The sequence below is a fragment of the Solanum lycopersicum genome, chromosome 9, assembly GCF_036512215.1.
Source record: "Solanum lycopersicum chromosome 9, SLM_r2.1".
Classification (NCBI taxonomy): Eukaryota; Viridiplantae; Streptophyta; class Magnoliopsida; order Solanales; family Solanaceae; genus Solanum; species Solanum lycopersicum.
The window spans coordinates 62,938,533-62,962,688 of record NC_090808.1 but is presented as its reverse complement, the minus strand read 5'-3'; the positions used below and the strand labels follow the sequence as shown (position 1 = coordinate 62,962,688).

At 33.4% G+C, this 24,156-nt stretch overlaps 3 protein-coding genes across 3 annotated transcripts; 2 read left to right on the top strand and 1 right to left on the bottom strand.

Moving 5' to 3' along the window:
• Positions 1 to 349: 349 nt before the first annotated feature.
• LOC101268512 (elongation factor Tu, mitochondrial) lies at positions 350 to 6,802 on the top strand. Its single transcript, XM_004247443.5, has 12 exons — positions 350 to 730; positions 880 to 955; positions 1,242 to 1,334; positions 1,417 to 1,491; positions 2,998 to 3,102; positions 3,190 to 3,280; positions 3,399 to 3,604; positions 3,901 to 3,984; positions 4,596 to 4,658; positions 4,749 to 4,811; positions 5,158 to 5,398; positions 6,365 to 6,802. Exons 1-12 carry the CDS (start codon positions 546 to 548, stop codon positions 6,433 to 6,435), a joined length of 1,353 nt encoding a protein of 450 aa, XP_004247491.1. The 5' UTR covers positions 350 to 545; the 3' UTR covers positions 6,436 to 6,802.
• A 337-nt stretch (positions 6,803 to 7,139) lies between these two features.
• Positions 7,140 to 13,109, bottom strand: LOC101268799 (uncharacterized). Its single transcript, XM_004247444.5, has 5 exons — positions 12,576 to 13,109; positions 11,246 to 11,426; positions 10,345 to 10,792; positions 8,597 to 8,671; positions 7,140 to 7,945 (listed from the first exon to the last, which is right to left on the bottom strand). Exons 1-5 carry the CDS (start codon positions 12,651 to 12,653, stop codon positions 7,444 to 7,446), a joined length of 1,284 nt encoding a protein of 427 aa, XP_004247492.1. The 5' UTR covers positions 12,654 to 13,109; the 3' UTR covers positions 7,140 to 7,443.
• A 4,443-nt stretch (positions 13,110 to 17,552) lies between these two features.
• On the top strand, positions 17,553 to 23,909 carry LOC101243825 (BTB/POZ and MATH domain-containing protein 2-like). The gene is made up of 4 exons (XM_010328323.4): positions 17,553 to 18,472; positions 20,973 to 21,321; positions 22,422 to 22,698; positions 23,529 to 23,909. The coding sequence occupies exons 1-4, from the start codon at positions 18,039 to 18,041 to the stop codon at positions 23,705 to 23,707; spliced, it is 1,239 nt and encodes a 412-aa protein (XP_010326625.1). The 5' UTR covers positions 17,553 to 18,038; the 3' UTR covers positions 23,708 to 23,909.
• The last annotated feature ends 247 nt before the right edge of the window (positions 23,910 to 24,156 follow it).

Sequence of the window (24,156 nt, the reverse complement as noted above, 5' to 3'; positions counted from 1 at the left end):
TAATAATATTTTTTTCACTTGATCACTTTTAATACATTTATAATATAATTCTAATACATATTACATATAACAATTTATAAAACAAATATAATATATGATTTATTGATGGATAATACATTTATTACATAATTTAATATACTTATAATACAATATGTCAATTTCTTATCAAACAAACCCAGTATACTTTAAAACAATTATAATACTTATACATACATCACATACATAATTTACTTTTAATGCATATTGCAGATTTATCATAATAGTGTTATATATTGCTATAAATAATAATAAATAAAAAAATATCGCTAAAATTCCTAATTATTTATTGAAAGATACCTAAGGGACATTTGTTTTGCATGGGCCTGCGTAAGAAAAAGCCCCAAACTGATGATTAAGCCCATCAACAAGGTAAGAACTCTAACGTCGTCGTTTTAGTACCTTCCAAGTAAAACCCTTCTGGACAGCCGGAGAAACACACACAGTGGGAAAAAACCTAAACCCTTCAAATACCCCTCAACGCCATTTCCAGCTTCGTAGCTTCTTCAATGGCGTCCGTCGTTTTCAGAAATCCCAATTCGAAGCGCGTGTTGTCACTCTCTCCTCAAATCTACTCGTGTTGTAGAGGAGGATCAGTTTCCACTCAGTTTTTGCTCTCCGAAACGAAAAATGGAAATGATACTTCCAGTCTTTCTAATCCATGGTGGAGATCTATGGCCACCTTCACTCGAACGTAAGCTTATGAAAAACTTCAACTACTGTAGCTCAACATAGTAAATTTACTTGTAGTATGTTTTGGTAAATCACTTGATCTAATACTATTTTAATTCTGATAAGCTGAATTTGTTAATAATATCTAATTTATTTTCTGTTTTCCTGCAGAAAACCTCATGTAAATGTGGGAACTATAGGACACGTTGATCATGGAAAGACTACTCTTACTGCTGCAATTACAAAGGTTAGTGTGGTTGGACATTATGTATTGCTACTTGCATTCCATTTTGTATGACAAATCATTTGACAGGGAACTGGAGATTTAATGTAGAATTGATTAGTGTATTATACTTGTGGCAGTGGATTAAAAGGTCGTATAGAAAATGTTATATTAAAGTTTGAAGTAGAGGAAAATGGATTTTGAAGTAGTGTATTATTTATGGAATGATATTTAACATTTTTAGTTCCCTTTTCTTTGCCACTCATTATGTAACTACCAATTGTTTGATAAGCACCTTTGCGTTGTCCAGGTTCTAGCAGAAGAAGGAAAGGCCAAGGCAATTGCATTTGATGAAATTGACAAAGCCCCTGAAGAGAAGAAGAGAGGAATTACTATTGCTACAGTATGGGATTTTCTCCTCCCTTGTGGTGTAATATTTTTTGAATTTTAATTTGTATTTAATGCTTTAGCTGTTGTTTCTGTAGGCCCACGTGGAGTATGAGACAGCTAAAAGACATTATGCTCATGTTGACTGCCCAGGACACGCGGATTACGTTAAAGTGAGATGCAAAACATACCTATATTTACTGCAGTATGCTCGTTCACCATGTTTTATGTATTGCCACTGCTGTAGGAGTGATTAATTATGTCTTTCCTGAATTGTGAATAGTGCTAAGTTAGATGTTTATCATTTGAGAGTTTATTTCACTCACCATGACGCTAGTAATTAAGAATTTACCTAGTTCCCTTAAGATCAAAAGTTTGTGTGAATGAAGACTGAAACTACTTAAAAACTATAAGCTCCATTCTTTTATGATATCGACTGTTGAATGTGTACATTTGCTTTATTCCTGGTTAAAACCATTAAAGTAGGAAGTTCATGATATTAGACCATCTACCGCATTACCTTAAATATTGGCCCATTTTATTTGATAGTAGTGATAAATGTCGAAGTTTGAGCAATTAATTCTGACTTGTTTATTATATTTGTAGTAATTGAAAAATAACCGAAATGTGGATTTATTGAAATTTGTATGGAAGTATACAATAAATAAGATGGTATAATAATCAATACATTTTGGGATGTTGCAAAGTAGAGTGTTGTCAATTCAAATTAAATGGCAGGAGTTGTCTTTTAGAGGCTAAAATATTGTGGCACAATATAGGTCCCCAAGTGGTAGACATCATCCAACTTTTCTTACACCTCATTGTGCTTCACTTTCTCTGATTGAAAAAGTATGGTTTGGTGTGGTAAATTTTGGCCTATGCAGGAGTACCTAGTGTAAAAAGCACTACTACAGTACTACTTTCTTGTGGTTTGTGAGTATCAAATTCTTTCAACCCTTTCTTGGTGGAATCTTTTCTCATTGTTTCATTGTTTAATGATTCTTCAAGCTTTTTGCTCTTTGAACAAGAAACATAGTGTTAGTTGGGGGCAGCAGTGACAATTTATTATTTGGGAGCAACTTGTGGGATTACGTAAAATCTTTCTCTGAAGTGAGAGATAATTTAACTTGTTCTCCTTTGTAATCTCTTCATACTTGCTTGGTCAAACCATATGTTGTTACTTGTGGTGATCGATTCTTCTTTTGAAGATAAAACTTATGGAGACTTAGTCAAGTTGCAAATTCTGCATTGAGACATAATGGTAACTTGACAATCCCTACCTAAAGATGAATCTGTTTAGCTCTTTGAGCAAAAATTGACATATGACCCATCCCGGTTTCGGGTTATTTTTGCTGCTTGATGTTGGAAACTAATTTCAAGTATAAATGTAACTCTGTTTTTTCCTCTATTTCCTTTTTAATTGTTAAAAGTATTTTAGTTATTAAAGCAACAAGTGCTGTAAATATTTACAATATGGGCTAAATTACTGATTATTAAATAAGCTTAAGAAGTCAACCTTGGTGTCTAAAATATTTGCAATAGCCATGTTCCACCAAAAAAATAGTGAAGATATACATCTGGTATTAATGCTAATAACAGACTCCAAGTTGCTCTGAAAAATTCTAATAATTGTTAACTTCTTGTTTATTCAATTTCTAATCACTTGCTTTAAACTATAGAATATGATTACCGGAGCTGCCCAAATGGATGGTGGTATTCTAGTTGTATCTGCTCCAGATGGACCTATGCCGCAAACAAAGGAGCATATTCTTCTTGCCCGCCAGGTGGATACTCGTGGATAGACCAGAAAAATAACTGAAATAGACTTTTTTTTGGTGATTCTAATTGTTTCTTTTTCTTATGCTTTGCAGGTCGGTGTGCCCTCTCTTGTCTGCTTTTTAAACAAAGTTGATGCTGTTGACGATCCTGAGCTGCTGGAACTTGTTGAAATGGAGCTTCGAGGTGCGCCAGCTTTTAATTGTACTATTACTTATGCAGAACCTGAAGTCCTGGTAACTTGCTTGCAGCTGTCATGACTTTGTTTTATTCATTTCCTTACGTGAGATTTCTTTTCTTGCAGAACTTCTTAGTTTCTACAAGTTTCCTGGGGATGAAATTCCTATCATCCGTGGTTCAGCTCTTTCTGCTTTACAGGGAACTAATGAAGAAATTGGAAAGAAAGCTATTTTAAAGTTGATGGATGCTGTAGATGAATACATTCCAGATCCAGTGCGTCAGCTTGATAAACCATTCTTAATGCCAGTAGAAGATGTATTTTCAATTCAGGTAATCTGATATCCTAGTAGCTCATGTTTAACCACAGATCAGTTAAACTACCTTTTTCAGTTTCTTTCTGGTCCCTTGAATTGTACTTCATTTTTGAGGTTTATCTCTAACTTCCATATGTTCATAGCCTTTGTGCTATGATGCTATAACTCTTTATGCTTATTTAAGTACAATCCTTTTGCTCCGAGAGTTTTTTTTTTCAGCTGTCCATCTTTCATTTCCAAAAAGAGGAAAAATAATAATGCTAGGACCTTGTTTTTAATGTGATACTGATCTTTTACCGCTAATGTTTGAAGGGACGTGGAACTGTTGCTACTGGCCGTATTGAACAGGGAACAATAAAAGTTGGAGAGGATGTGGAGATTTTAGGGCTGATGCAGGTTAGTTGTTAGCGTATTCACTTGTTCAATTACCTACTTTCTTTAGGGGGAGAATATATTGGTTCATTACATGTCCAGATTTTCTGTGATATCTAGACTTCGATATGCCTTTCCTATTTGTCTGTGTTGAAACCTGAGGATGAACGATGCCATGCTTTTATGTAACTTATTGATATGGGTTATTATGTGTAGTATTTCACAATCTTACAAGTTAAGAGTAAATTTGTTACAAGGTATAGAAAAATCTCTTGTAAACAAGCAAACTAGTACACCCACTGTAACGTCATGAATGCACCAAAAAGAAACTAGGAATGAGAGGCTATTTCTCAAGTAGACATTATATTTTTCTGTCCCTTCAAAACTCTTCTATTTCTCCTCTTCCCTAAGACGTACGTGAATTCTAATGGCACAATGACACTTGTAATAACAAGTCTAGGTTGTAGTTAACTATTATTGTAATGATGAGGATGCTTAATTTAATCGTAGCTGGATGTGTAGTTTTCAGAAATTGTGTTTCCTTATTTGTATGTTAAATGACATTATGGGCTTTCATAGAAGAACTATGATTGTGCTTTTCTTAGCATTTGTTCATGTAATCTTTCTTTTTATAGGGAACCTTAAAATCTACAGTGACTGGTGTCGAAATGTTCAAGAAGATCTTGGATAATGGTCAAGTAAGGATTTGAGTCAATCCATGCATCTTTCTAATAGTTTTCATTTATCACCTATTGTGCGTCCCTGTTTTGATTTATTTTCTTAATTAGGCTGGTGATAATGTCGGGCTTCTTCTACGTGGCTTGAAACGAGAAGATATTACACGAGGAATGGTAAGTCCAAATTTCACTGTGTTACTCATAAAGTGACTTGGCATTTGTGCCACCTTATCTACAGAGTTGTTTATCTGTGAGATGTTGTAAAAGTTCCTTCTGCTTTCGTTTTTTTTCTACATTTTACATTGGTTGCTTGTTTGTCCCCTAGAATTTTATTAGAAGTAGCTTGGTATCAGGGTAGAATCACAGAGTTTTGTGGTGCGTTGTGCTATTTCCCTTGTCATGCTTGTTCAAGTCTGATAATGAGATGTTTCATGAAGTCAAAATCCAATAATCATTACCCAGATAATGTAACTATGTACATGTGTATCTTCCAGCATCTTATATAGTATTTTGTCTATAGGTAATTGCAAAGCCTGGTAGTGTGAAAACGTCCAAGAAATTTGAGGCAGAAATATACGTACTAACTAAGGATGAAGGTGGTCGGCACACTGCTTTTTTCTCAAACTATAGGCCTCAGTTCTACATGAGAACTGCTGACATTACCGGTAAAGTGGAGTTGCCTGAAAATGTCAAGATGGTTATGCCCGGTGATAATGTTACAGCTACCTTTGAGCTGATATCTCCAGTTCCTCTTGAAACAGGTATTTGTATTTCATAAATCATTTTGTGATTTTTGCTTATCAGTAGAGTAAGGGTTCATCTGTGATTGTAGTTATTCTTGTTTTCTCCCCTTGAAGTTGCGTAGTGACAATATTTTTGAAATGGTCATTGTCAATTACAAGGTGATACTATCTTATTGAGATCTGGAGATTTTTTGGGGTGCATTACATTGACTTGTGCTTTGCCTGGTTATGTTTCTCCCTGATAAAGAAGAGCTCATCATCTTACTTGAGGGAACATTTACATTGCTTTCATTATTTTTCTTACTAATGTGATGATCAATCTCATTCTAAAACAACTGGATCATATGGATTAATGCCTTGTCCCGCTTCATCTGAAGTTCCGATCCTGTTAGCCTTGATGTCCAGTGAAACCCATTTGGTGTAAAGTTTTTGAAATTTGATTCTGGACATGTCAAACGTTTTTCACAACACTGAGAACTGAACCTACTGGACTGATTTATTGGTTCTTTCCCCATAAATACGGGTTTCAATAAAATATAAGTTGAACATTATAAAACAATAGTATTCTATGTAGCCAATGTGATTCCTAGTAACATTCATGTTTTTTGTGACTTCTTAAAATGAAGTAACAAAAATTAACTGAAATAGAAGAGAAACCAAGATGATAAGATTGGTTTGGGAAAATGTGTTATACACAGTAGATCCACTGAAAACAGTATAGTGTAAATATTGGAATAACTGGACAAGCCGAACCATTAACACCACTATTTGATTCTAACAAATGCAAGATTTTGGATTATGTTGCAACTTAGAATATTGATTCTTCTTTTCGCTTTGAATGCTGCCTCATAATTATGCATGTGTTGTATGTTTTTAAGGGGTTTTCTAAGAGATTTGATTGTTGTTCAACTTTGTTGAAGAAAAGTATTTCCTTGAATGGCACACATCTGATTGTTTATGTTCCATCTGCCCGTAACTTTTCAGGACAAAGATTTGCCCTGAGAGAGGGTGGCAGAACGGTTGGTGCTGGGGTTGTTTCTAAAGTACTGAGCTGAGGGTTCTGAAAATGCAAGCTTCAGTTTCAGTCTGGTTTTGTCTCAAGAGGAGCTGAACAAATGAAAATTCTATTGCTGCTTGCGGAAATACAAGACACGTGATGGTTGCTAATTTAATCATCATTTGACATTTTTTTATATTGCAATGCCAAGAGATGTGTCGTCGTGAAATTGGATATATTGGAGAAAATAGTCCACTCTGTAGCATCTTATAGTTCATAAGCAGTCATTACTTTAAATAATGAACTTTTTGGTGTATGAACTATGGTCTTTTTTTCTCTAGCATTCATGAGAAACTCCATGGTAGATGCTACGTTATCATATGTACACAATAAATCCTACCATCATTCCGAGCCGTTTGCTTGCACTCCCTCAGGTATTCTGTATATGAAATGCTTCACATCTATGCACGAAATTCGGCCGTCAGTAGTGCATAATTGAGATGAACCTTGGACTTTATCTCAGATAATGTTTTTGATTTTTGTTTGTGGAGATGGGGAAATGTATTATAACAAAAAACTAAGTGTAGTACAAATCTTAGCATCTTAATTAACAAAAGGCAAAATAAACTTGTAAGATAAAGTTGGACTGATAATGCAAATCACAATATTGTCAAGACTTAATGTAGCAGGGAAAAGATGTATACTTGACCATTAAAGCACACAGCCTTCTGTGGTTCTGTATCCTTTTGTGGCCAGTAGTAATTATTCAACTTTGTTTGAATGAATTAAAATTAGGCTGCTGAACATAATGTCAAAATTCTTTTTCAAGATCCGAATAGCTTAGAAACTCTCGTGCACATCATTATACAAGACTCCGCTACAAAACAAACTAGACGAGTAGAAAGGGCTTGAAACTTTGTTACTCACTACATGTTTCGTGCTGTGAAAAAATCCAGTTCTTTCTGCTCAAATACTATATTACAGTTGAATGTCCCAAAACGAGCTATTGATATCATCCCCCGAGCTGTGCATGTTTTTACAATCTCTAAATCTTGTGTTCTTGAAATCAAGCAAGCCTCAGCACTACGACTGCCAGCAAAGTTGCTGCTCTGAAGTAGATTTCCTTCACATTTTTGTCCAAATTATTCATCATGTCATCTTCTATCATATCCAACTTGCCTGAACTTCTGTTGATCACCACAACTGTGTCCCTCAAATTATTGACAGCCCAAGAGAGCCATATAAGTCCAAGGCCTAAACCAGTGTTCAATAGTCTAGGTGCAGAGAACACGATTCTTCCACAGGCTAGTCTGCAGGCAATTGAGAAAAGGACGGCTATGCCAGTTCCAGCGATGGTAGCAGAGAACGTGGTCAGAAAATTTGGTAGTTGGGGACCCGATTTCTTCAATGAAAGTATCGCAGTTTTTCCATGCCGTTTCTTGTCAACTATTATGGACAGAAGGCTTTCACATGCATGGAGGTAATTGTTCCTGTAGATCTCACTCTCTTTAACTGCTCTCTTGTTGCTCTTTCTCTGAGGTGATGTCTGGTACTTAGTTTTCTGAGGACTGTCAAAAAGCGTAAACGTTTGAGAGAGGATTAATTCTGTGGTGGTCTAAACTAGAAATTACACGAGATTAGAGCTCATGCAATGGATGGGCTATTACACTTGAAAGTTGAGATTTCTTTCCGCCTATAAAATAAGCTGATTACAGTAAACCTTTGTTCATTTCCCTCTTCATAATGTGCACCAAGTATATGAATACTTCAAGCAGATACATGGAATTTATCATCATGGTTTTAATAGACATGTCAAATAGAGAAACAGCTACAACTGTTCGCTAAAGAAAACTACGACAGAGTATACAAAGGCAAAACCTCAGACCTGAGAAGTGAACTACTTATCCTAGATATGGGAAACATGGATCATACATTCAGCTATGCGATTGCTTCCTTGTTTACTCCCCATAGTAATAAAATCTACTTGCTTTGTCGAATTGCCTTATTTAGCTAAATATATCCTAGTTGCATGTTTAACTTATTCTGCTACCCAGTCAAATAATCATTGAAAATATTCAAAAAAAAAAAAAGTCAAACTTCAAAGCACAGATCAAATGTATCTTTGGATAATATTTCCATGTCATAGAAATCGTTATACGAAAAATGAAGCCAAGAGAACAAAGAGCATGAATAAAGGGAATATGAGATGAATTTGATACCTCCGTAGAGATGATGCATTCACGTCAAGTTTCTGAGCAGAACTTTCACCTTTGGACTTTGTCTTGCATGTCTTCCTGCACAAAGGATGACTTGACTTAAACCTTGAGGGGCTGTGATCACTTTATCAAACACACACATTCTTTTCAGTATTAACAGACAGGGAAATTAACATGCTGGATGATTTTAGTGGCACTATGATTACACACTGTCTCAATTAATGAAGAAGAATATGGTTCTGAGCAAAACTCTATAGTTTGGATCAATAGCTAAATTCGTCAGTCAGTAACTCACCTATTTCTAGTATACAGAAGTATCAATCTGGAATACACGATTTAGCATGACTTCCCTTTAGCCCAGGTGAAAGAGGCAGAAGAGCTGTTGCTCACCCCGGTACCAATTTGCGACATCCCCAATCTCCCAAACTTGATCATCCTTTGTGCTATCACGTACAGATTCTGAAGCATAATATCCTAATCTCACCACTCTAAATGGTTCGAACCAATAGAAGCTAAGAAATCCTTGACAATTATGATGCTGGCTCATCGCCATGATAAACCAAGCTTAATCTGGTTACATTACATTAACATGTAGATAGTAACAACTAGAAAACACCTCCTACATCTCTTCCCCATATAGGCACACAAGAAGCATCTACCAATGCCAACCATACAGGCGGAAGGCCTGGACACTGTTACAGCTCAGAGTAAAAGGATGTAAACCAGGGTATTTGAGCATGGTACCCTTTCCCATAGGATCAGAACAGTACTTGTCTCAAAAAAAAAAAAAGATGTCTATTTTGACCTGATATGAAAACCATGGTTTCTAGGGCTTCTAACCAAATTAGGATATCACTTCACTTCTAAACAAGGTTTTTTTTTAATAAACACATGCACCTAGACTAATTCCACTAGATAAATGTCGCTTCCCACCAGCAACAATTACTAACTGTTACATGCTAAGATGCTTATTTTTTACCTGTTATGAAAACCTTGGTTTTCTAGGGGTTCCAACTGAATTAGGATATCACTTCACTTTCTTTCTTTGTTTTGATAATTGTGGTGTCAGGGCCTGCTTGCGCACGCCTTGACTAATTCCACTAGATACATGTCGCCTCCACAACATCAGTAACAAGGTAATTGTGTCCACCAAGGCTAGGACATATGGGAAGAAATGAACTAGTGTTTTTGTACTTCCGAACTAGGATTTTTCTACACTCCTTTGGAAAATCGCTGTCTATGCATCCTCTTTTCCCATGCCCATCTGGCTACTTAGGTCTTGATTGCATCGTTGTACTTATACCTTCAGATAATATGCAACTATACCAAGCATTTACCTGTTCATAATAGTAGAGGCTTCATTTTAACTATTTAATCGCTTCTCAATCTAGTCCTCATCAGTGATAACCGTTATCATGTTGCTCTTATATCTAGCCCACACATTTAGTCACCTTCTAGTAGCATCTGAGAGACAAGGCACTAACTCACTTCAACTGAGGTACCAAATTATTCAAGAAAGAAAAATAATAATTTAGCTATGATATCTCTATATTCGAATCACATCAAACCTATGGTGCTGCAAGCCAGAAAGAAAGCTTTTATGGGCTACATCTGTTCACAGAGGAGAATCAATACAGAAGAGAAAAGCTTTTATTTTCAATAAGATAAACCACATGAACAAGAAAACACTTGTCACATCTACTCAACAAAAACTTAAAAGAGCAGAATTCAAGCAAAGAAATTATTGCTACCTGTCAAAGTACGGAACCACCATTGCATGCTTTGTGCATTTCATTGAGTCCTTTGAGAAGTAGAACTCGGAGATAATTGAAAGTATGTCCTTCATCTCAATGCTAGCAGTGACACCACTAACTAATAGACGACCATCAGAATGAATCATTTTTCCTGAATCGAGTCCTATCAAATTTGAAGAAGGTTCCCATAGGTGGAGCGCAGCACTTGGATAAACAAGAGATGGCTGAGCATCACGAGATTGTTGTTCGAGATAAGAAGGAAATTGTTGTTGATGCATGTTTATCGCATGTACCAGTGGTCCCATGAGATCAAAGAGTATAGCTATATCTATTTCACCGCTTTCTACATCATTTGATCCAGATCTAAGGTACTTCAGAATATTCTCCTGCCTTGTGCATTGTTCAGCAATCCCAAAGCTCAAGAGCACTGAGTTCAAATGATCGTCTGCGGAAAGATAAGACTTTATCAGCATGGTACAATATTTTGGTAAAGGTAAAGCTGTTTTCTTCAGCAGAAAGGATATGCAGGGGACCTCCAAAAAATCATAGGCCCAAGAAACAGTGGAAAGTTGCAGTAATTACAAAGATCTCTTTTTTTTTTTTTAGATCTTTGTAATTACAAAGATCTTAAAAGTCTGCTAACCGTTCAACTTCTTCCATACCCTCTTTATTACACCAAAATACATAATATGATGCAATTCTTTTGGTTTTCTGGATTGAGATAGAGATATCCTCAAAGCATTTATTGTTTCTCTCTCTCCATATAGACTACCACATGCTAGATGGTATTATCAGCATGGTATAAAAGATTTCATGAGCAGTAACGGTCCATCTAAGATAATCAAGCAATTAAAACTCAAAATTTAAGGAAAATTTTGAGGTAGTGTGAACTATGAACCTCGTGCATCTATGAGTTCTGGTCCTTCAGAGGTTGATAGAATTCTGACAAAGGGATTGCCTGCCAATAACCGACTCATCGGTTTCCATAAATCCAGTCTCTGGTTAAACCTTACGCTAGCACAACTTGACTTCACAATATCTTGATTCACTCCAGGACTAGGAAAAAAAGGAAGACTATCCTGCAAATAAAAAGAAAGCATACCATTTAAGTGGGTCTACGATCACTTGAAGTTAAAGATCAGAGTATACTACTAAAGTGATAAACTGCTCATCAATTGTCAGACAACTTGACAATTCTTTAAATAACAGGGAACAACAAATATCTGAAGCAGGGCTTAAATACGCGGAGATATAAGATTGTAACACCTAAGATATCTTAGGTGCATGTCACTTGATATCTCAAAATTAAAGCAAATCCACAAAAAAAAGTTGCAAGTCTAATGCAAATAACACATCTCTAATTGCAAAGAATATGCTTCTATTATAGGACAACAAGATGATAAGTATGAGATGTGTTCCTTTTCAAGTCGGATAATCCAACAATATATTAGAATATGCTCCAGGCTTGTACGAAGCAAGGAAGATATTAATTAGCACAACTGATCTTTTCATTTCTAATATCTTAGCATATTCTGGAATCAGACAAAGAGCAAAACCAGCATATAAACAAGTAGCACTCAAATTATATGTATGTCTACAGAGTTTATGGTTAAAAAAAAAACACTTGAACCGACACTTTTTCACGAGTACACCTGAGGTGCAAGTTATTCCCTTTTCACACCTGAACTATCACCATCTATGTATTAAAAACACACCTCAATGCTGATTAGGCCATCTATCATTTAAGACCTAATCCTACTTGAACTATTATCATCTACTTAACTATGTGTGTTTTTTAATATACATACACGGTGATAATTCAGGTAGAAAAAGGGAACAACCTATAGTAGGCCTAATCAGCTTCGAGGTCTGTTTTAATATATAGATGCTGATCACTGCACCTCCAAATTAGAATGACAATATAATCTCACAACGTTCATCAGCAACAATGGAACTATCATCTAGATCAGACTACATGATCAAATCTTGCTTCTTCTCTTTTTTTTCTTTTTTTTTTTTAAGAAAATAATGATATTATTCTATCCCATACCATAATAATTGAACCCCATTTACCAGTAAAGCCCAGAATTTCCAGTAAAAACAAAACAACACAAAACTAAACTATGACCATCAAAACAAGTAAAAATTGACACAAAAGACATGAAAATAAATAAAACCCCATCATCTAATCAATCAACAAGTAAATATCGAGTTCATAAAAGAGTTACCTTTAAAACCCTCAATTCAGGAGGTGAAAAAAGCCACGGAGGATAACCATGAGAAGCCATAAGACAACGTTCAACCATGATTAAGAGAAACCCAACTCAGAAACTTGAGTTTCTGACCCAAAAATCTCTTCTTTATGGTTGGTTTATTGATAGTCACAGCATCAGGGGCTTATCCTGCTATTCACCTTAAGTTCCCTAGATTTTATTGCAATTTGGTGGTTTACAAAACTTAATGGCCCTTCAGAAATTAGGGGTTACATCTTTTTGGTTGGATTCTTGAATCTTGACAAAATTAAAGCTTTCAACTTTCTATGTTTTTGGATTCTTCTTAGATTTGTGGTGCAGATTTATTATTATAATCACACTGCCTTTGGTCCACCCAATTGAAAATCTTTAATTTTTTTACCAAGCAGATCTAAAAATACCTTATTTTTTGTGAAATTATTATCTGATTTAATAAAATAAAATGAACTATAGATTTAAATATATAACATGATATATATTGATTTAACATAATTGCTGATAAATTTTACCATTATTTTCTATTCACATCTCTAAAGATTATATAAGTTTCATATATTTTTCTCTTAAATTAGAATGGTAAGTAATCCTTATAGTATTCATTTGAAGAGTTTTTTGTGTTGCAACTTTAATGTATGCTTCTTTGTGTGATTTATATTCCATTTTTGTTTTAAATTTGTTTATTAATTTACGCTTTAATCTTTTTATAGTTTGCAAAAAGCATAATATATATATATTGGACCCTAAACTTAACTTCAAATTTTGATTTTGACTTTCAACTTTCATAATGCACAAACAGACATTTTGAATATCTAACTTTTAAATAAATAAACACATGAGTCCTACAAGACACAATACATGTTGGACACCACGTAAGACAAAAAATGACAGGTAGGATGACATGTAGGACATGTGTGTCTATTTGTTCAACTTTATATAAGTTTAAGTATCTATTTATGCACATCTAAAGTTGAACGGCATAAATATAAGTTGAAATCAAATTAAAAGGGGCAACTTTTACATATACCAAACAAAAAATCATAGTTGTATGCTATAGCAAACTTTGCATAATTGCGCTTCATAGCAAACATAAAATTGTATAATTTGTTATACATATACAATTGTATAATTCGCTGGCCTAAATTGTATAATTCGCTGGCCTAAATTGTATAATTCGCTGGCCTATTTCGCTGCAATTGTATAATTTGTTTTGCATACAGTTGAATCGAATTAAAATGTATGTATATTGCATAATTATAAGTGTATAGCAAGAAGATATATGTTTTTCTCGCTTTATACAAAAACAGAAACACAATATATACACTTCTGTTGTATAAAGCTAGAGAAAATTGTATTTCACTGCAATTGCATAATTCGCAATTGTATAATTCGTTGGCCTTTTTCTCTGCAATATTTGAAGTAAAATGTTTGTAAATTGTATAATTAAGTGTATAACATGAAGATATACATTTTTGCATGTGTATATATAATTCTCTCTCGCTTTATACAAAACATAAACAAAATTATACACTTCTGTGTATAAAGCGAGAGAGGCGAGCGAGAATGGAGAGTGGCGAGCGAGATTTTTGGAAGAGACACGCTGACAAATTTTAGCTAATGTTTGCTATGGAGCACAATTAAATCAAACCCTAGCTATTCCATTTAATTTAGGTTATTAGTTTACTATTATATACAATTTTCCCAATTAAAAGACATATTTATGTATTATGCCTTTACAAAAAAATAATTATTATTCTTTGCAAAACTTAGCATAAGATGAAATAGGAAATATAAAAAAGAGACAAGGAAAGGTCTAACATACTATTTCTGTCTCATATTATAAGTCACCCCTTTTTAAAAATAATTGAACCACAATATATATCATTTATAAAATTTATACATAAATATCATATTTTATTCATTATACCCTTATTGATTAATTAATTAATTTTTAATAATATATTTACTTTAATTGATCTTGAAAATCTATAACTAATTGAATAAGAGTATAAGAATAAAATTACATTATTTCTTAATATAAATATGAAAATGAAAATGAAAAAGATAATTTATAATATGAAACAGAGAATAAATAGAATGTATAAATTAAAAATCTCTACCTCATTTATTTTATTTTTAAAAAAAGAAACCCAACGCAGTGGGCATCTGTCCTCTCTGTGCTTCAACAATTCATGTGCTTGGTTATATATATTTTATATTTGATATTTATATTTAAATTTGATTAAATTTATATTTATATCAAAAAAAGTTATATTAAGTGATAAATTATTTTCTAACAAAAATAATTTAATATTAAAAAATTTAAATTCAAATTCAAAATTTCTAATTAAAAATAAATAAGTAAATAGTCAGAGACGTATTCACATACACCCTTCTGATCTCAAACTTAAAATTATTTATATATATAGTAATTTCTTCAACAACCAATTATATTAAACATTTCAAACATTCAAAAAAGACAATATTAAACATTCCAAACACCCAATAAAAATAAAAAGTATCTCCTAATGGGTGCTTTGAATTTGTGGCTAGTTTGAAGGTTTTGTTTTTAGTGGGAGTTAAGGGTTAGATTTTTGCCAATAACAACTAATTACACATTTTTATATTTTCCTCTTTCCTTCTCAATATTTTTCTCTTGTTTACTTCTTTTGTATACTAAACTTTTGTGTTAATATACTGTTTGTTTTGTGAATTTCTTGTGAGATGACAAAAATTCTTCCAAAATTGAATGTTTTTTTAAAGATATGATTAATTTTATTTTTCTCATTAATATTTTAAATATTGCGATATGCTCTTATAATGGTTGATAAATAGTAATTTTATATTAAAACAAGTGAGCATCTCCAAATTTAAAATTATAAAAACTGTTAATGTAATTATCATTTCGACACAATTCTCCTAAATTTTATACAACCTTAATTGCTAATGCAAAGTATGCCCTCAATATTTTATCAAATTTCTCTTAGACCTATACATTGATAATTTACTTTTGTTACTAGTTTCTATAGTGTTTGATTTAATATTGTAATGATTCAGATAAATATTTTAGGAATTTAAAAGAATTATATTATTTTATTATAATGATAATAATTGAGATCACAACTTTGAAGCTAATAGCACTTGATAGGATTATCATTTTAATGAGTTAACGTTTTAAAATTTGAGGCGTGAAAATTCTCACTAATAAATTCAAAATATTGTAAGATAAACATATAATTTTTTTAATAAAAAATCAATATTTATATATATATATGAAAAAAAATATTATTAAATTTATGTATAATATAATTTTTTTTAACGAAAGTGATTATAATATCTTGTTGGCATTTTGAGCATTTTATATTTGATTATTATTAATTTATCTCACATAATTTTGTTATAAGCTAAAATAATTGAGGACATGGGCGTTATGACCATTGCAATGCTTTGTGCCTAATTACTTAGTGGATAATTAATATTGAAAGACATTATAGCATAATACTTTGTGATGAACGTTTGGTAAGTTGGCCGTTGTGCTTATGTACGTTAGAGGCATTGGTTAGCCCTCTTATTATTCCATTCTTTACTCCACCATTATTTTTATAATCTATGTAACTCTTAATATCATTATTTTCATTATTTACTACACATTTATCTTTTTATTCACTGCTAGGAAGACTTCTTCTAGTATAAATATTAGTGATCTTCATTTGGTTTGAAACACACAATACACAAAGAGAAAACATAGAGTAAAAGTGTTAGTCTAAAATAGAGTTCTCATTAGTTGAATGGATATTTTCTTTTGTGGAGCTTTGACTCAACTCTTGTCTGGAGTTGTTGAGTTATAATTTGTGAGGACTGTTGTATCCTGGAGAGGACAAGTTCAAAAAGAGGACTATTGCTGGACCGGTAAAAATATTTGCTGCAGTGAGCTTGAATCTCTTTAAAGAGAGCGAGATATCCGCGCCTCAACCTGAAAAGATTTTATTTTCAGTTATAATCTTGTATTTTTTTTTTTGTTATATTATAAGTTTTCACTAATATATTCTGACTCCACTCCTCTCTCACACCGGCTCTCTTTTACACGAAGAAAACAAAATATTATTGTGTGGTAATTTGTCCAATGTAGAATCTGAAATATTGCTCTTTTGGTTATATTTACCTGATATAATTACATAAATGATATAATTACATAAATGGTATAATTCATATCACTTTAAGTATATTTATAAAACATATATCTTTTTTTTTATCAAATAAATATGCTAAATCGACCAATAACCACTGGTTTCTTCTCTTATAAAATATATATTAATCATTCTATAATTTCCGTGTAAAATAATGTATAACTTTTTATAGCTTATATAAATATACTAGTTATCTGTAATTTAAAAGAATAATCAATTATAATATATTAATTTTATATATAAATAATTTATAAAATATATCCTAATCATTCTACATTTCTGTGTAAAATAATGTATCACTTCTTATATATAGCTTATATAAATACACTAATATACTAATTATGTGTAATTTAAAACAACAATTAATTATAATATATTAATTTTATATATAAATAATTTATCTCTTAATTAATTACCAAACATAGTTTATTATTTATGCATGATATAATCAGAAAAAACTATCTATATTTGAAGCTAGTAATTAAAAGATAAATCGTTCAGGCATAAAATTAATACTTTATCTAGTTTACTATTTTTAGAAATCCGCATCGCTAATACGTATACATAAATTACATAACATAATCCTTTTAATCATTACCATTTAATTAATTACAAAATACCTTTTTTCTTTTCTGTATACATTGTGCGATTATGTTTGTATACTATGTATATGGTATAAATATTTTTATTAGCTTTTTTTATTTTAATTATTTCAAATCTCAATCGATATAAATTTAATAAATAGTCATGTATCTAATACAGTATAATTATTATGCAACTTATATATCAAGGGAAAAATATGAATCTATACATCCATTCTAGAAGTTTCGAAATTATTACTCTATAATTTAAAAAACTTTAGAGGTATAACGTAATTAACGTATACTACTTTTTAGACCTAACGGTTACATTATGCATTTACAACACAATCATATGCACCACCTTACCATTACCTAATCCACCATTTTTCTTATATATAAATCATTCATCTACTTCATTTCTTCTGCTTCTTCTTCTTCCTTTTGTCACGAAACCCTAGAAAATTCCACAACCCCAAATTTACAGAGCCTAGATTCCATCTCCATCGTAGAAATCTCCCATCAATTTCGCCGATAAACCCCAATTCCCTACCCTAACGTAGCTCATTTCCTACAAATTTCTCTTTCTAAACCCTAGATCTGATCCACATTTCTGAATTACCTCAGTTTGAAAAAAAATTGACTGATTGAGGTGGTTATTGTTGAAATTTTCACGTATGGTGGACATGGGAAGGGTTGAAACAGAGGCAATTGCCAAACCCTCCTCATCGTCCTCATCTTCATCATCATCATCTGCGGTGACCACGTCAACATCGGTGACTGAGACGGTGAATGGTTCTCATGATTTTAAGATTACTGGGTATTCGTTGTCGAAAGGGATTGGGATTGGGAAGTATATCGCTTCTGATACGTTTATGGTAGGTGGGTATACGTGGGCGATTTATTTCTATCCTGATGGGAAGAGTACTGAAGATAATTCAACATATGTGTCGTTGTTCATTGCTCTAGCGAGCGAAGGAACGGATGTGAGGGCGCTTTTTGAGCTGACGCTGATTGATCAGAGTGGTAAGAGTAGGCATAAAGTGCATAGCCATTTTGGGAGAGCGTTGGAGAGTGGACCGTACACTCTTAAATACCGTGGAAGCATGTGGTGAGTTTCATGTACTATAACACTGCTTGTTTTGTTGGTTTATGATTTTCCCTGACACCACGATCCTTTCCCGGTGAGACTCGATAAATTGGTTAGTTTACTCCTTGTTTGGTGGTCAGTTTCCCGACCTCAATTCGTTCTCATTAAGGAAGTAAGCAAGAATTGCTCATATATAATATTCTTGTAAGTAGAAAAGATTAAATAACAATGTGACGTTCTCTTGTGCCATAATAATGGATAAATTCATCAATTTCTAGGAATAACACTTTCCTATGTTTAGATGACATTTCACTGCAGTGGACATGCTAAAATGTGATGTTGTAGCTTTGGCTCAATCAAAATGTAGCTAGCAACAACAATAACATACCCCAATGTAATTAGACCTCACCTGGTCACCCCTCCCACCTTCCTGAAGTAGAAAAGCTGTTTCCAATAGATCCTTAGCTGAAAAAAAATGTAGTTGACAAACTTAAATACGAATTGTTAATGAGTTGAAAATTTTATGTATATGATATTTTATTGATCCATTGGCAAATATTTACTAGATATTAAAATATTAGATTTGGAGAATTAGTCACTTAATGTGAATTACATGTTAGAACAAACTATATATATAACTAGTAGTAATTACATAGATCGAGAACACACCTACATATTATATTGAAAATGCAACAAGGAGGTGCGTACTTTTATGTGCCATAGTCATAACTGACACCTTATGGGAATGCATCTTAGGTTAAGTTCGGAAAGGGGACCTAACCTCATATTTATAGGCTTAAAAGCCTAAATTTAGTATTTATTGGCTTAAAAGCCTTAATTTAGTGTGCCTCCCATGATGCAACTCACTAGTTTTCAACAGCCTTACACTATTGCAAGCCCACACATATGACATGAAATGGGCACAGGCCCATATGGAATCCACACAAATACACAACTTGTGATTGTCCAACAATTATTAACATTCAACCCATTTTACTAAAAGATAATAAGTTAATGTTAAGTTCACATTGAATAAATAATCCTAACATTCTCTCAATTGGACAACATTAACCTATTATTACATTTTAGTTAAACGAGTTGAATGATAGTAGTTGTTGGACAGGACGCATACTGTGTTTTTTGTGTGGATTCTAAAGGGGCTTGTATCCATTTCATGTCATATGTGTGGACTGTCAATAGTGTAAGCCAGTTGAAATCGAGTCCGTAATGGGTAGGCATACTAGTTAAGGCGTTTAAGCCTATAAATATGAGGTTAGGTCCCCTCTTCGGGCTTAACCTGGGGCTCATTCCCATCACAAGTTCATTGGTCTTCAATAGTCCTACACTATTGCTATCCCACATACATGGCATGAAAGGGATATAGGCCCGTATGGAATCCACACAAATATACAGTGTGTATCTTGTCCTACACCTACTAACATTCAGCCCGGTTTACTAAAGCGTAACAATAATTTAATATTAACTCCACATTTAAGAAATGATTCTAACATTACAAACTTATAATTTTTTAATAATTGAATCACAATTTTAGCTTCATTTTTTGAACTTGGTTTACAAATTCTTACTTCACATGCTTGTCCAATGAAATATCGTCTGTTCCTTTTTGCTCATGGTTATTTCCTTGCATATACATATGCTCTCTCTTTTTTTTTTCATCTGGCCTTTTTATTGGTTGAAGAATCACCCTTTGATTGTGCTTTCTGCTTAAATCTCAATAAACGTTGATACATTTCTTAGGCATTTTTGGTTTGGCTACACCTTTCTAAACAATCCATGTGTTTTACTGATCATATTCTTTCCTCACTGACTTGAGAATTTTCCTTCCTTTTCATTTTTCCGTTTTGATTTTATGTGACACAAAATTGAAGATTTTATGTATATGGGTGTATAATATATATATAAATATAAATATATATATATATATATATATATTTATTTATTTATTTATAGTAATGAAATGGCCAAAATGCTTACTTTTTCCTATGTGCTCAGCTCAAAGTTAGACTCTTGAAGATTTTCTAGTACTGGCTAGTGACACCTACTCTGCCTCTTTCAAATATATGGGATTGTGTTGTGATACACTTGTGCTTTTGTGACAACTGAGTGTTTTAATCATGTCTTTATTTATAGATTTGCTGAACTTTACTATAAGAAACTGCAGACAGCGTTATCCTTGTACGACTCACTGGTCATTGTCTCCTAACCTTTACATGCTTATTCAGTCTTATCGTTTTACTTCTATTTTCATTACTCAACTTAAGAAACGGCATATTGTTTCCATATGAGCTTTTGAAATTGAAGCTTGGTGGTGGTTTTCTTGTGGATTGAAATTCTTAGCTAGAATTTTGCATTTCAGTCTTAATACCAGAATGTTCACTAGCGAGATTTGACTTAAAAAGTTCTTAATTCACATCTTAACTTCTCTAGCCATGTTTGGAACGTTTCTTTTACTCAACACGCAGCTTGTAATAATCTACATGACCGAATTTGGGTTTTGCAGGGGATATAAGCGATTTTTTAAAAGAACCGCTTTAGAATCATCTGACTACCTGAAGGATGATTGCCTGCAAGTTCATTGCTGTGTTGGTGTAGTGAGGTCTCACACCGAAGGACCTAAAACATACTCCATTCCTCTATCTCCATCAGATATTGGACTGCATTTTGGACAGCTACTTGAAAGTGGGAAGGATACTGATGTGAACTTCGATGTTAATGGAGAGGTATTTGCTGCTCACAAATTGGTACTTGCTGCAAGGTCACCTGTGTTCAGAGCACAACTTTTTGGTCCAATGAAGGATCAAAATACAGAGCATATAAAAGTAGAAGACATGGAAGCCCCTGTTTTTAAGGTCAAAGCCTTGTACTACCTCCCACCCCTTTCCTGCCTTTATGTTGATTTGACTGCTTGTTGTGTACTATCAATAACACAATCTGTAAGTTTTCAAGTCACCACCTGTTAATAATCTGGAAAGCTATGCTACTACCGAACTTCTAATTCTTCTATTCTCTCAGTTGTCATTGCTTCTTCTATCACAGTGTGATCTGGCAAATTTTTCAATGCTCCATTTATTTGTTATTTTTCTGCCTCTTTCTTTCAGGCATTGACCTGATCCCTACTTTAGGCATGATCAATGTTCTTTAAAGGCTCACTCGAGGTTCTTCTTGAGGTTAGATCCAACATAAGCTACGCATTTTGCCTCCCTTTTGGTGCTATTCCAGTGTAGGCACCGAGGTGCCAGAGGCGGAGCCAGGATTTTCAATTGGGGGGGGGGGGTTTCAAAATCTGTAGAAATAGACACATGAAGTTGCCGAAGGGGGTTCAACATCTTTTTTGTATGCACATAAATTATTTTAACCATGTATAAATAATATAATTTTCCGCCGAAGGGGGTTCGTACTATATATTGGTTTGGGTGATACATCAACTCTCAATAAATTATTAAGGAGTAGGAGAATATAAATACATAAAATTTATCTTTACATTTGATTTAGAAATTCAAGTTCGGTTTTGAACTTGATTTATTATATTTGCTCACATATTATGAGTGTAGTTTTTCTAATTCCTTTTTATATAATTGTTGTTCAAGTTTACGTTTACTTTTTCCTGGCATTACATATTTATATATTTATTTTTCTTTATTTTTTTATGTCTTATGTACCCGCTTTTGATTACATGCTTTAATTAACATGCATATCTTCGGTTGTGGGTTTTCTTGTCAAAGTAAAAAAATATTGCATATCTGGCATAATCATCGAAGCTGTGTAATTTTGTTATGATATCAACAACAAGCTGTGTCGCTGAAAAGATGCCAGATAGAGAAGCCATACCTGGAATTCATTTTGCACTAAAAATTTTTTGGTTCCAATTTTGATGTGATTCTCTCTTTTCAGTTAACATTGTGATTTAATTTTGCGTTATTTGCTCAATTCTCGTGTATGTTGATGACAGGCTCTTCTTCATTTCATGTACTGGGACGTGCTACCGGACATGGAAGAACTCACAGGGTTGAACACAAAATGGGCATCAACCTTGATGTCTCAACATCTGCTTGCGGCAGCTGACTGTTATGGGTTAGATAGGCTCAGGTTGCTCTGTGAGGCTAACCTGTGTGAGGAAGTTGCTATTAATACTGTTGCAACCACTTTAGCCCTGGCTGAACAGCACCATTGTTTCCAGCTGAAATCTGTCTGTCTCAAATTTGTTGCCATGCCAGAAAATCTAAGAGGTGCTCTTTTATCTTCTAATCAACTTATGTCAAAATGTTACATCAAAGTTGGGATTCAGTTCAATTATTTGGTTCAAGTACTTAAGTTTTTGTGGTTTGTTTACATTAATAATTTTGTCACCATGATCTACAAATAATCTGTTCTAAGTATAATTCTTAAAAGATATAATTCCCCTTTTAAATTTTTTTCTGTAATAGATGTGTTTCATGCGTGTTTAATCTCTCTTAAGTGAAATTTTTAGAAGTTCTGATCGCAATTTCAACAATTTTCTTCATGTACTGCTAAAAGAATTGTCCCTAAGTTGAACTTGGAAGGGGAGATGTCTGCCTACCGTTGCAGTCTATATTTAGTAAGCCCTTAAATGAGACATTATTGTTTGTCCTTGTTCTAAAGGGGTTCAGCTTTAGGCCCAACAAGGAAAAAAGAGTGAAATTGGGGTTGCTACTCTACAGTTTGTTGTTGTCATTTGTCAACTGGGGGGTCATGGAATTAACTTGATTGGTCAACCTAATTGGTCTCAAGGCCATACAATACTTTCTTTCAAAGTCCATCATCACCTGCCCTCTCCCTCCATTTTCTGGGCAGCTGTTTACTGGAATTGGCTATGAGAGCTGTTTCTGATTGACCTTCATTCGCTTGTTTTGAATGTGTTGATGCCCTCCTAAAAGTGATTTTTGCTGCCAAAAGCACTGGGAAGTAAATTCACATGTGGGGGAATTTCTTACTGCTGCTTTAGAAAAATTTTGTTTCCAATTTCGATGCATATGGTTGAATTGAAGCATTGCAGAAATGAAAGTGGATTTTCATCGTAGAATCCTTTTTTATGCAGCTGTAATGCAAACGGATGGTTTTGACTATCTGAGAGAAAGTTGCCCTCATGTCCTCACAGAACTGTTGGAGTATGTTGCTAGGGTAAATGAACATTCCAGCATCACCAACAAGCTAGGGAATGGTCTTGTCCTTGACGGCGGTGATTTCAATGGTCGACGCGTGAAACAAAGATTGTAGTTGAAGTTGTAACTTCATGATGCAGGCTGTAGTTTGACATAGATGTAAATTTGGGTCCGTCAGTGTCATTGATATTGTTGTAATCATCTATATAATTACCTTGTTCCTAGTAATGTTTATTTGTGTATGGTTATTGTGCTACTTGAGGGTCGTCTTGATTAGACAGCTTCTAACTCTTTGTCCATAATATTTCCTTCTGTTATTTTGGTTCTCTGTATTTCATTCAGTTATTTATTTGTTATTTTGGCTCTTGATTTTTCAGTTGAACATGTAATTATACCTAAATATTTTATAACATTGTAATATGATTAAACGTCTATCTATTTTACTATGCTCCTTTACTTTTATAAAGGCGGGTAAAAGACATATATGAGAGTAATAATTAAAAAAAATATAGCAGCTACGTCTATTTATCTCACCACGCACCTTTACTTTTTATTCGGAGGGCA

Bases quoted from the DNA above. Each gene is read 5' to 3' on its own strand.
- LOC101243825 (XM_010328323.4), top strand. From the start codon at position 18,039: ATGGTGGACATGGGAAGGGTTGAAACAGAGGCAATTGCCAAACCCTCC. The intron at 18,473-20,972 runs GTGAGTTTCATG...TGGGTTTTGCAG, and splicing joins AAATACCGTGGAAGCATGTG to GGGATATAAGCGATTTTTTA. The intron at 21,322-22,421 runs GTCAAAGCCTTG...TGTTGATGACAG, and splicing joins TGGAAGCCCCTGTTTTTAAG to GCTCTTCTTCATTTCATGTA.
- LOC101268512 (XM_004247443.5), top strand. From the start codon at position 546: ATGGCGTCCGTCGTTTTCAGAAATCCCAATTCGAAGCGCGTGTTGTCA. The intron at 956-1,241 runs GTTAGTGTGGTT...TGCGTTGTCCAG, and splicing joins TTACTGCTGCAATTACAAAG to GTTCTAGCAGAAGAAGGAAA. The intron at 3,985-4,595 runs GTTAGTTGTTAG...TTCTTTTTATAG, and splicing joins AGATTTTAGGGCTGATGCAG to GGAACCTTAAAATCTACAGT.
- LOC101268799 (XM_004247444.5), bottom strand. From the start codon at position 12,653: ATGGTTGAACGTTGTCTTATGGCTTCTCATGGTTATCCTCCGTGGCTT. The intron at 11,427-12,575 runs GTAACTCTTTTA...TTTTATTTGCAG, and splicing joins CTGAATTGAGGGTTTTAAAG to GATAGTCTTCCTTTTTTTCC. The intron at 8,672-10,344 runs GTAGCAATAATT...TCCTTTGTGCAG, and splicing joins GTGGTTCCGTACTTTGACAG to GAAGACATGCAAGACAAAGT.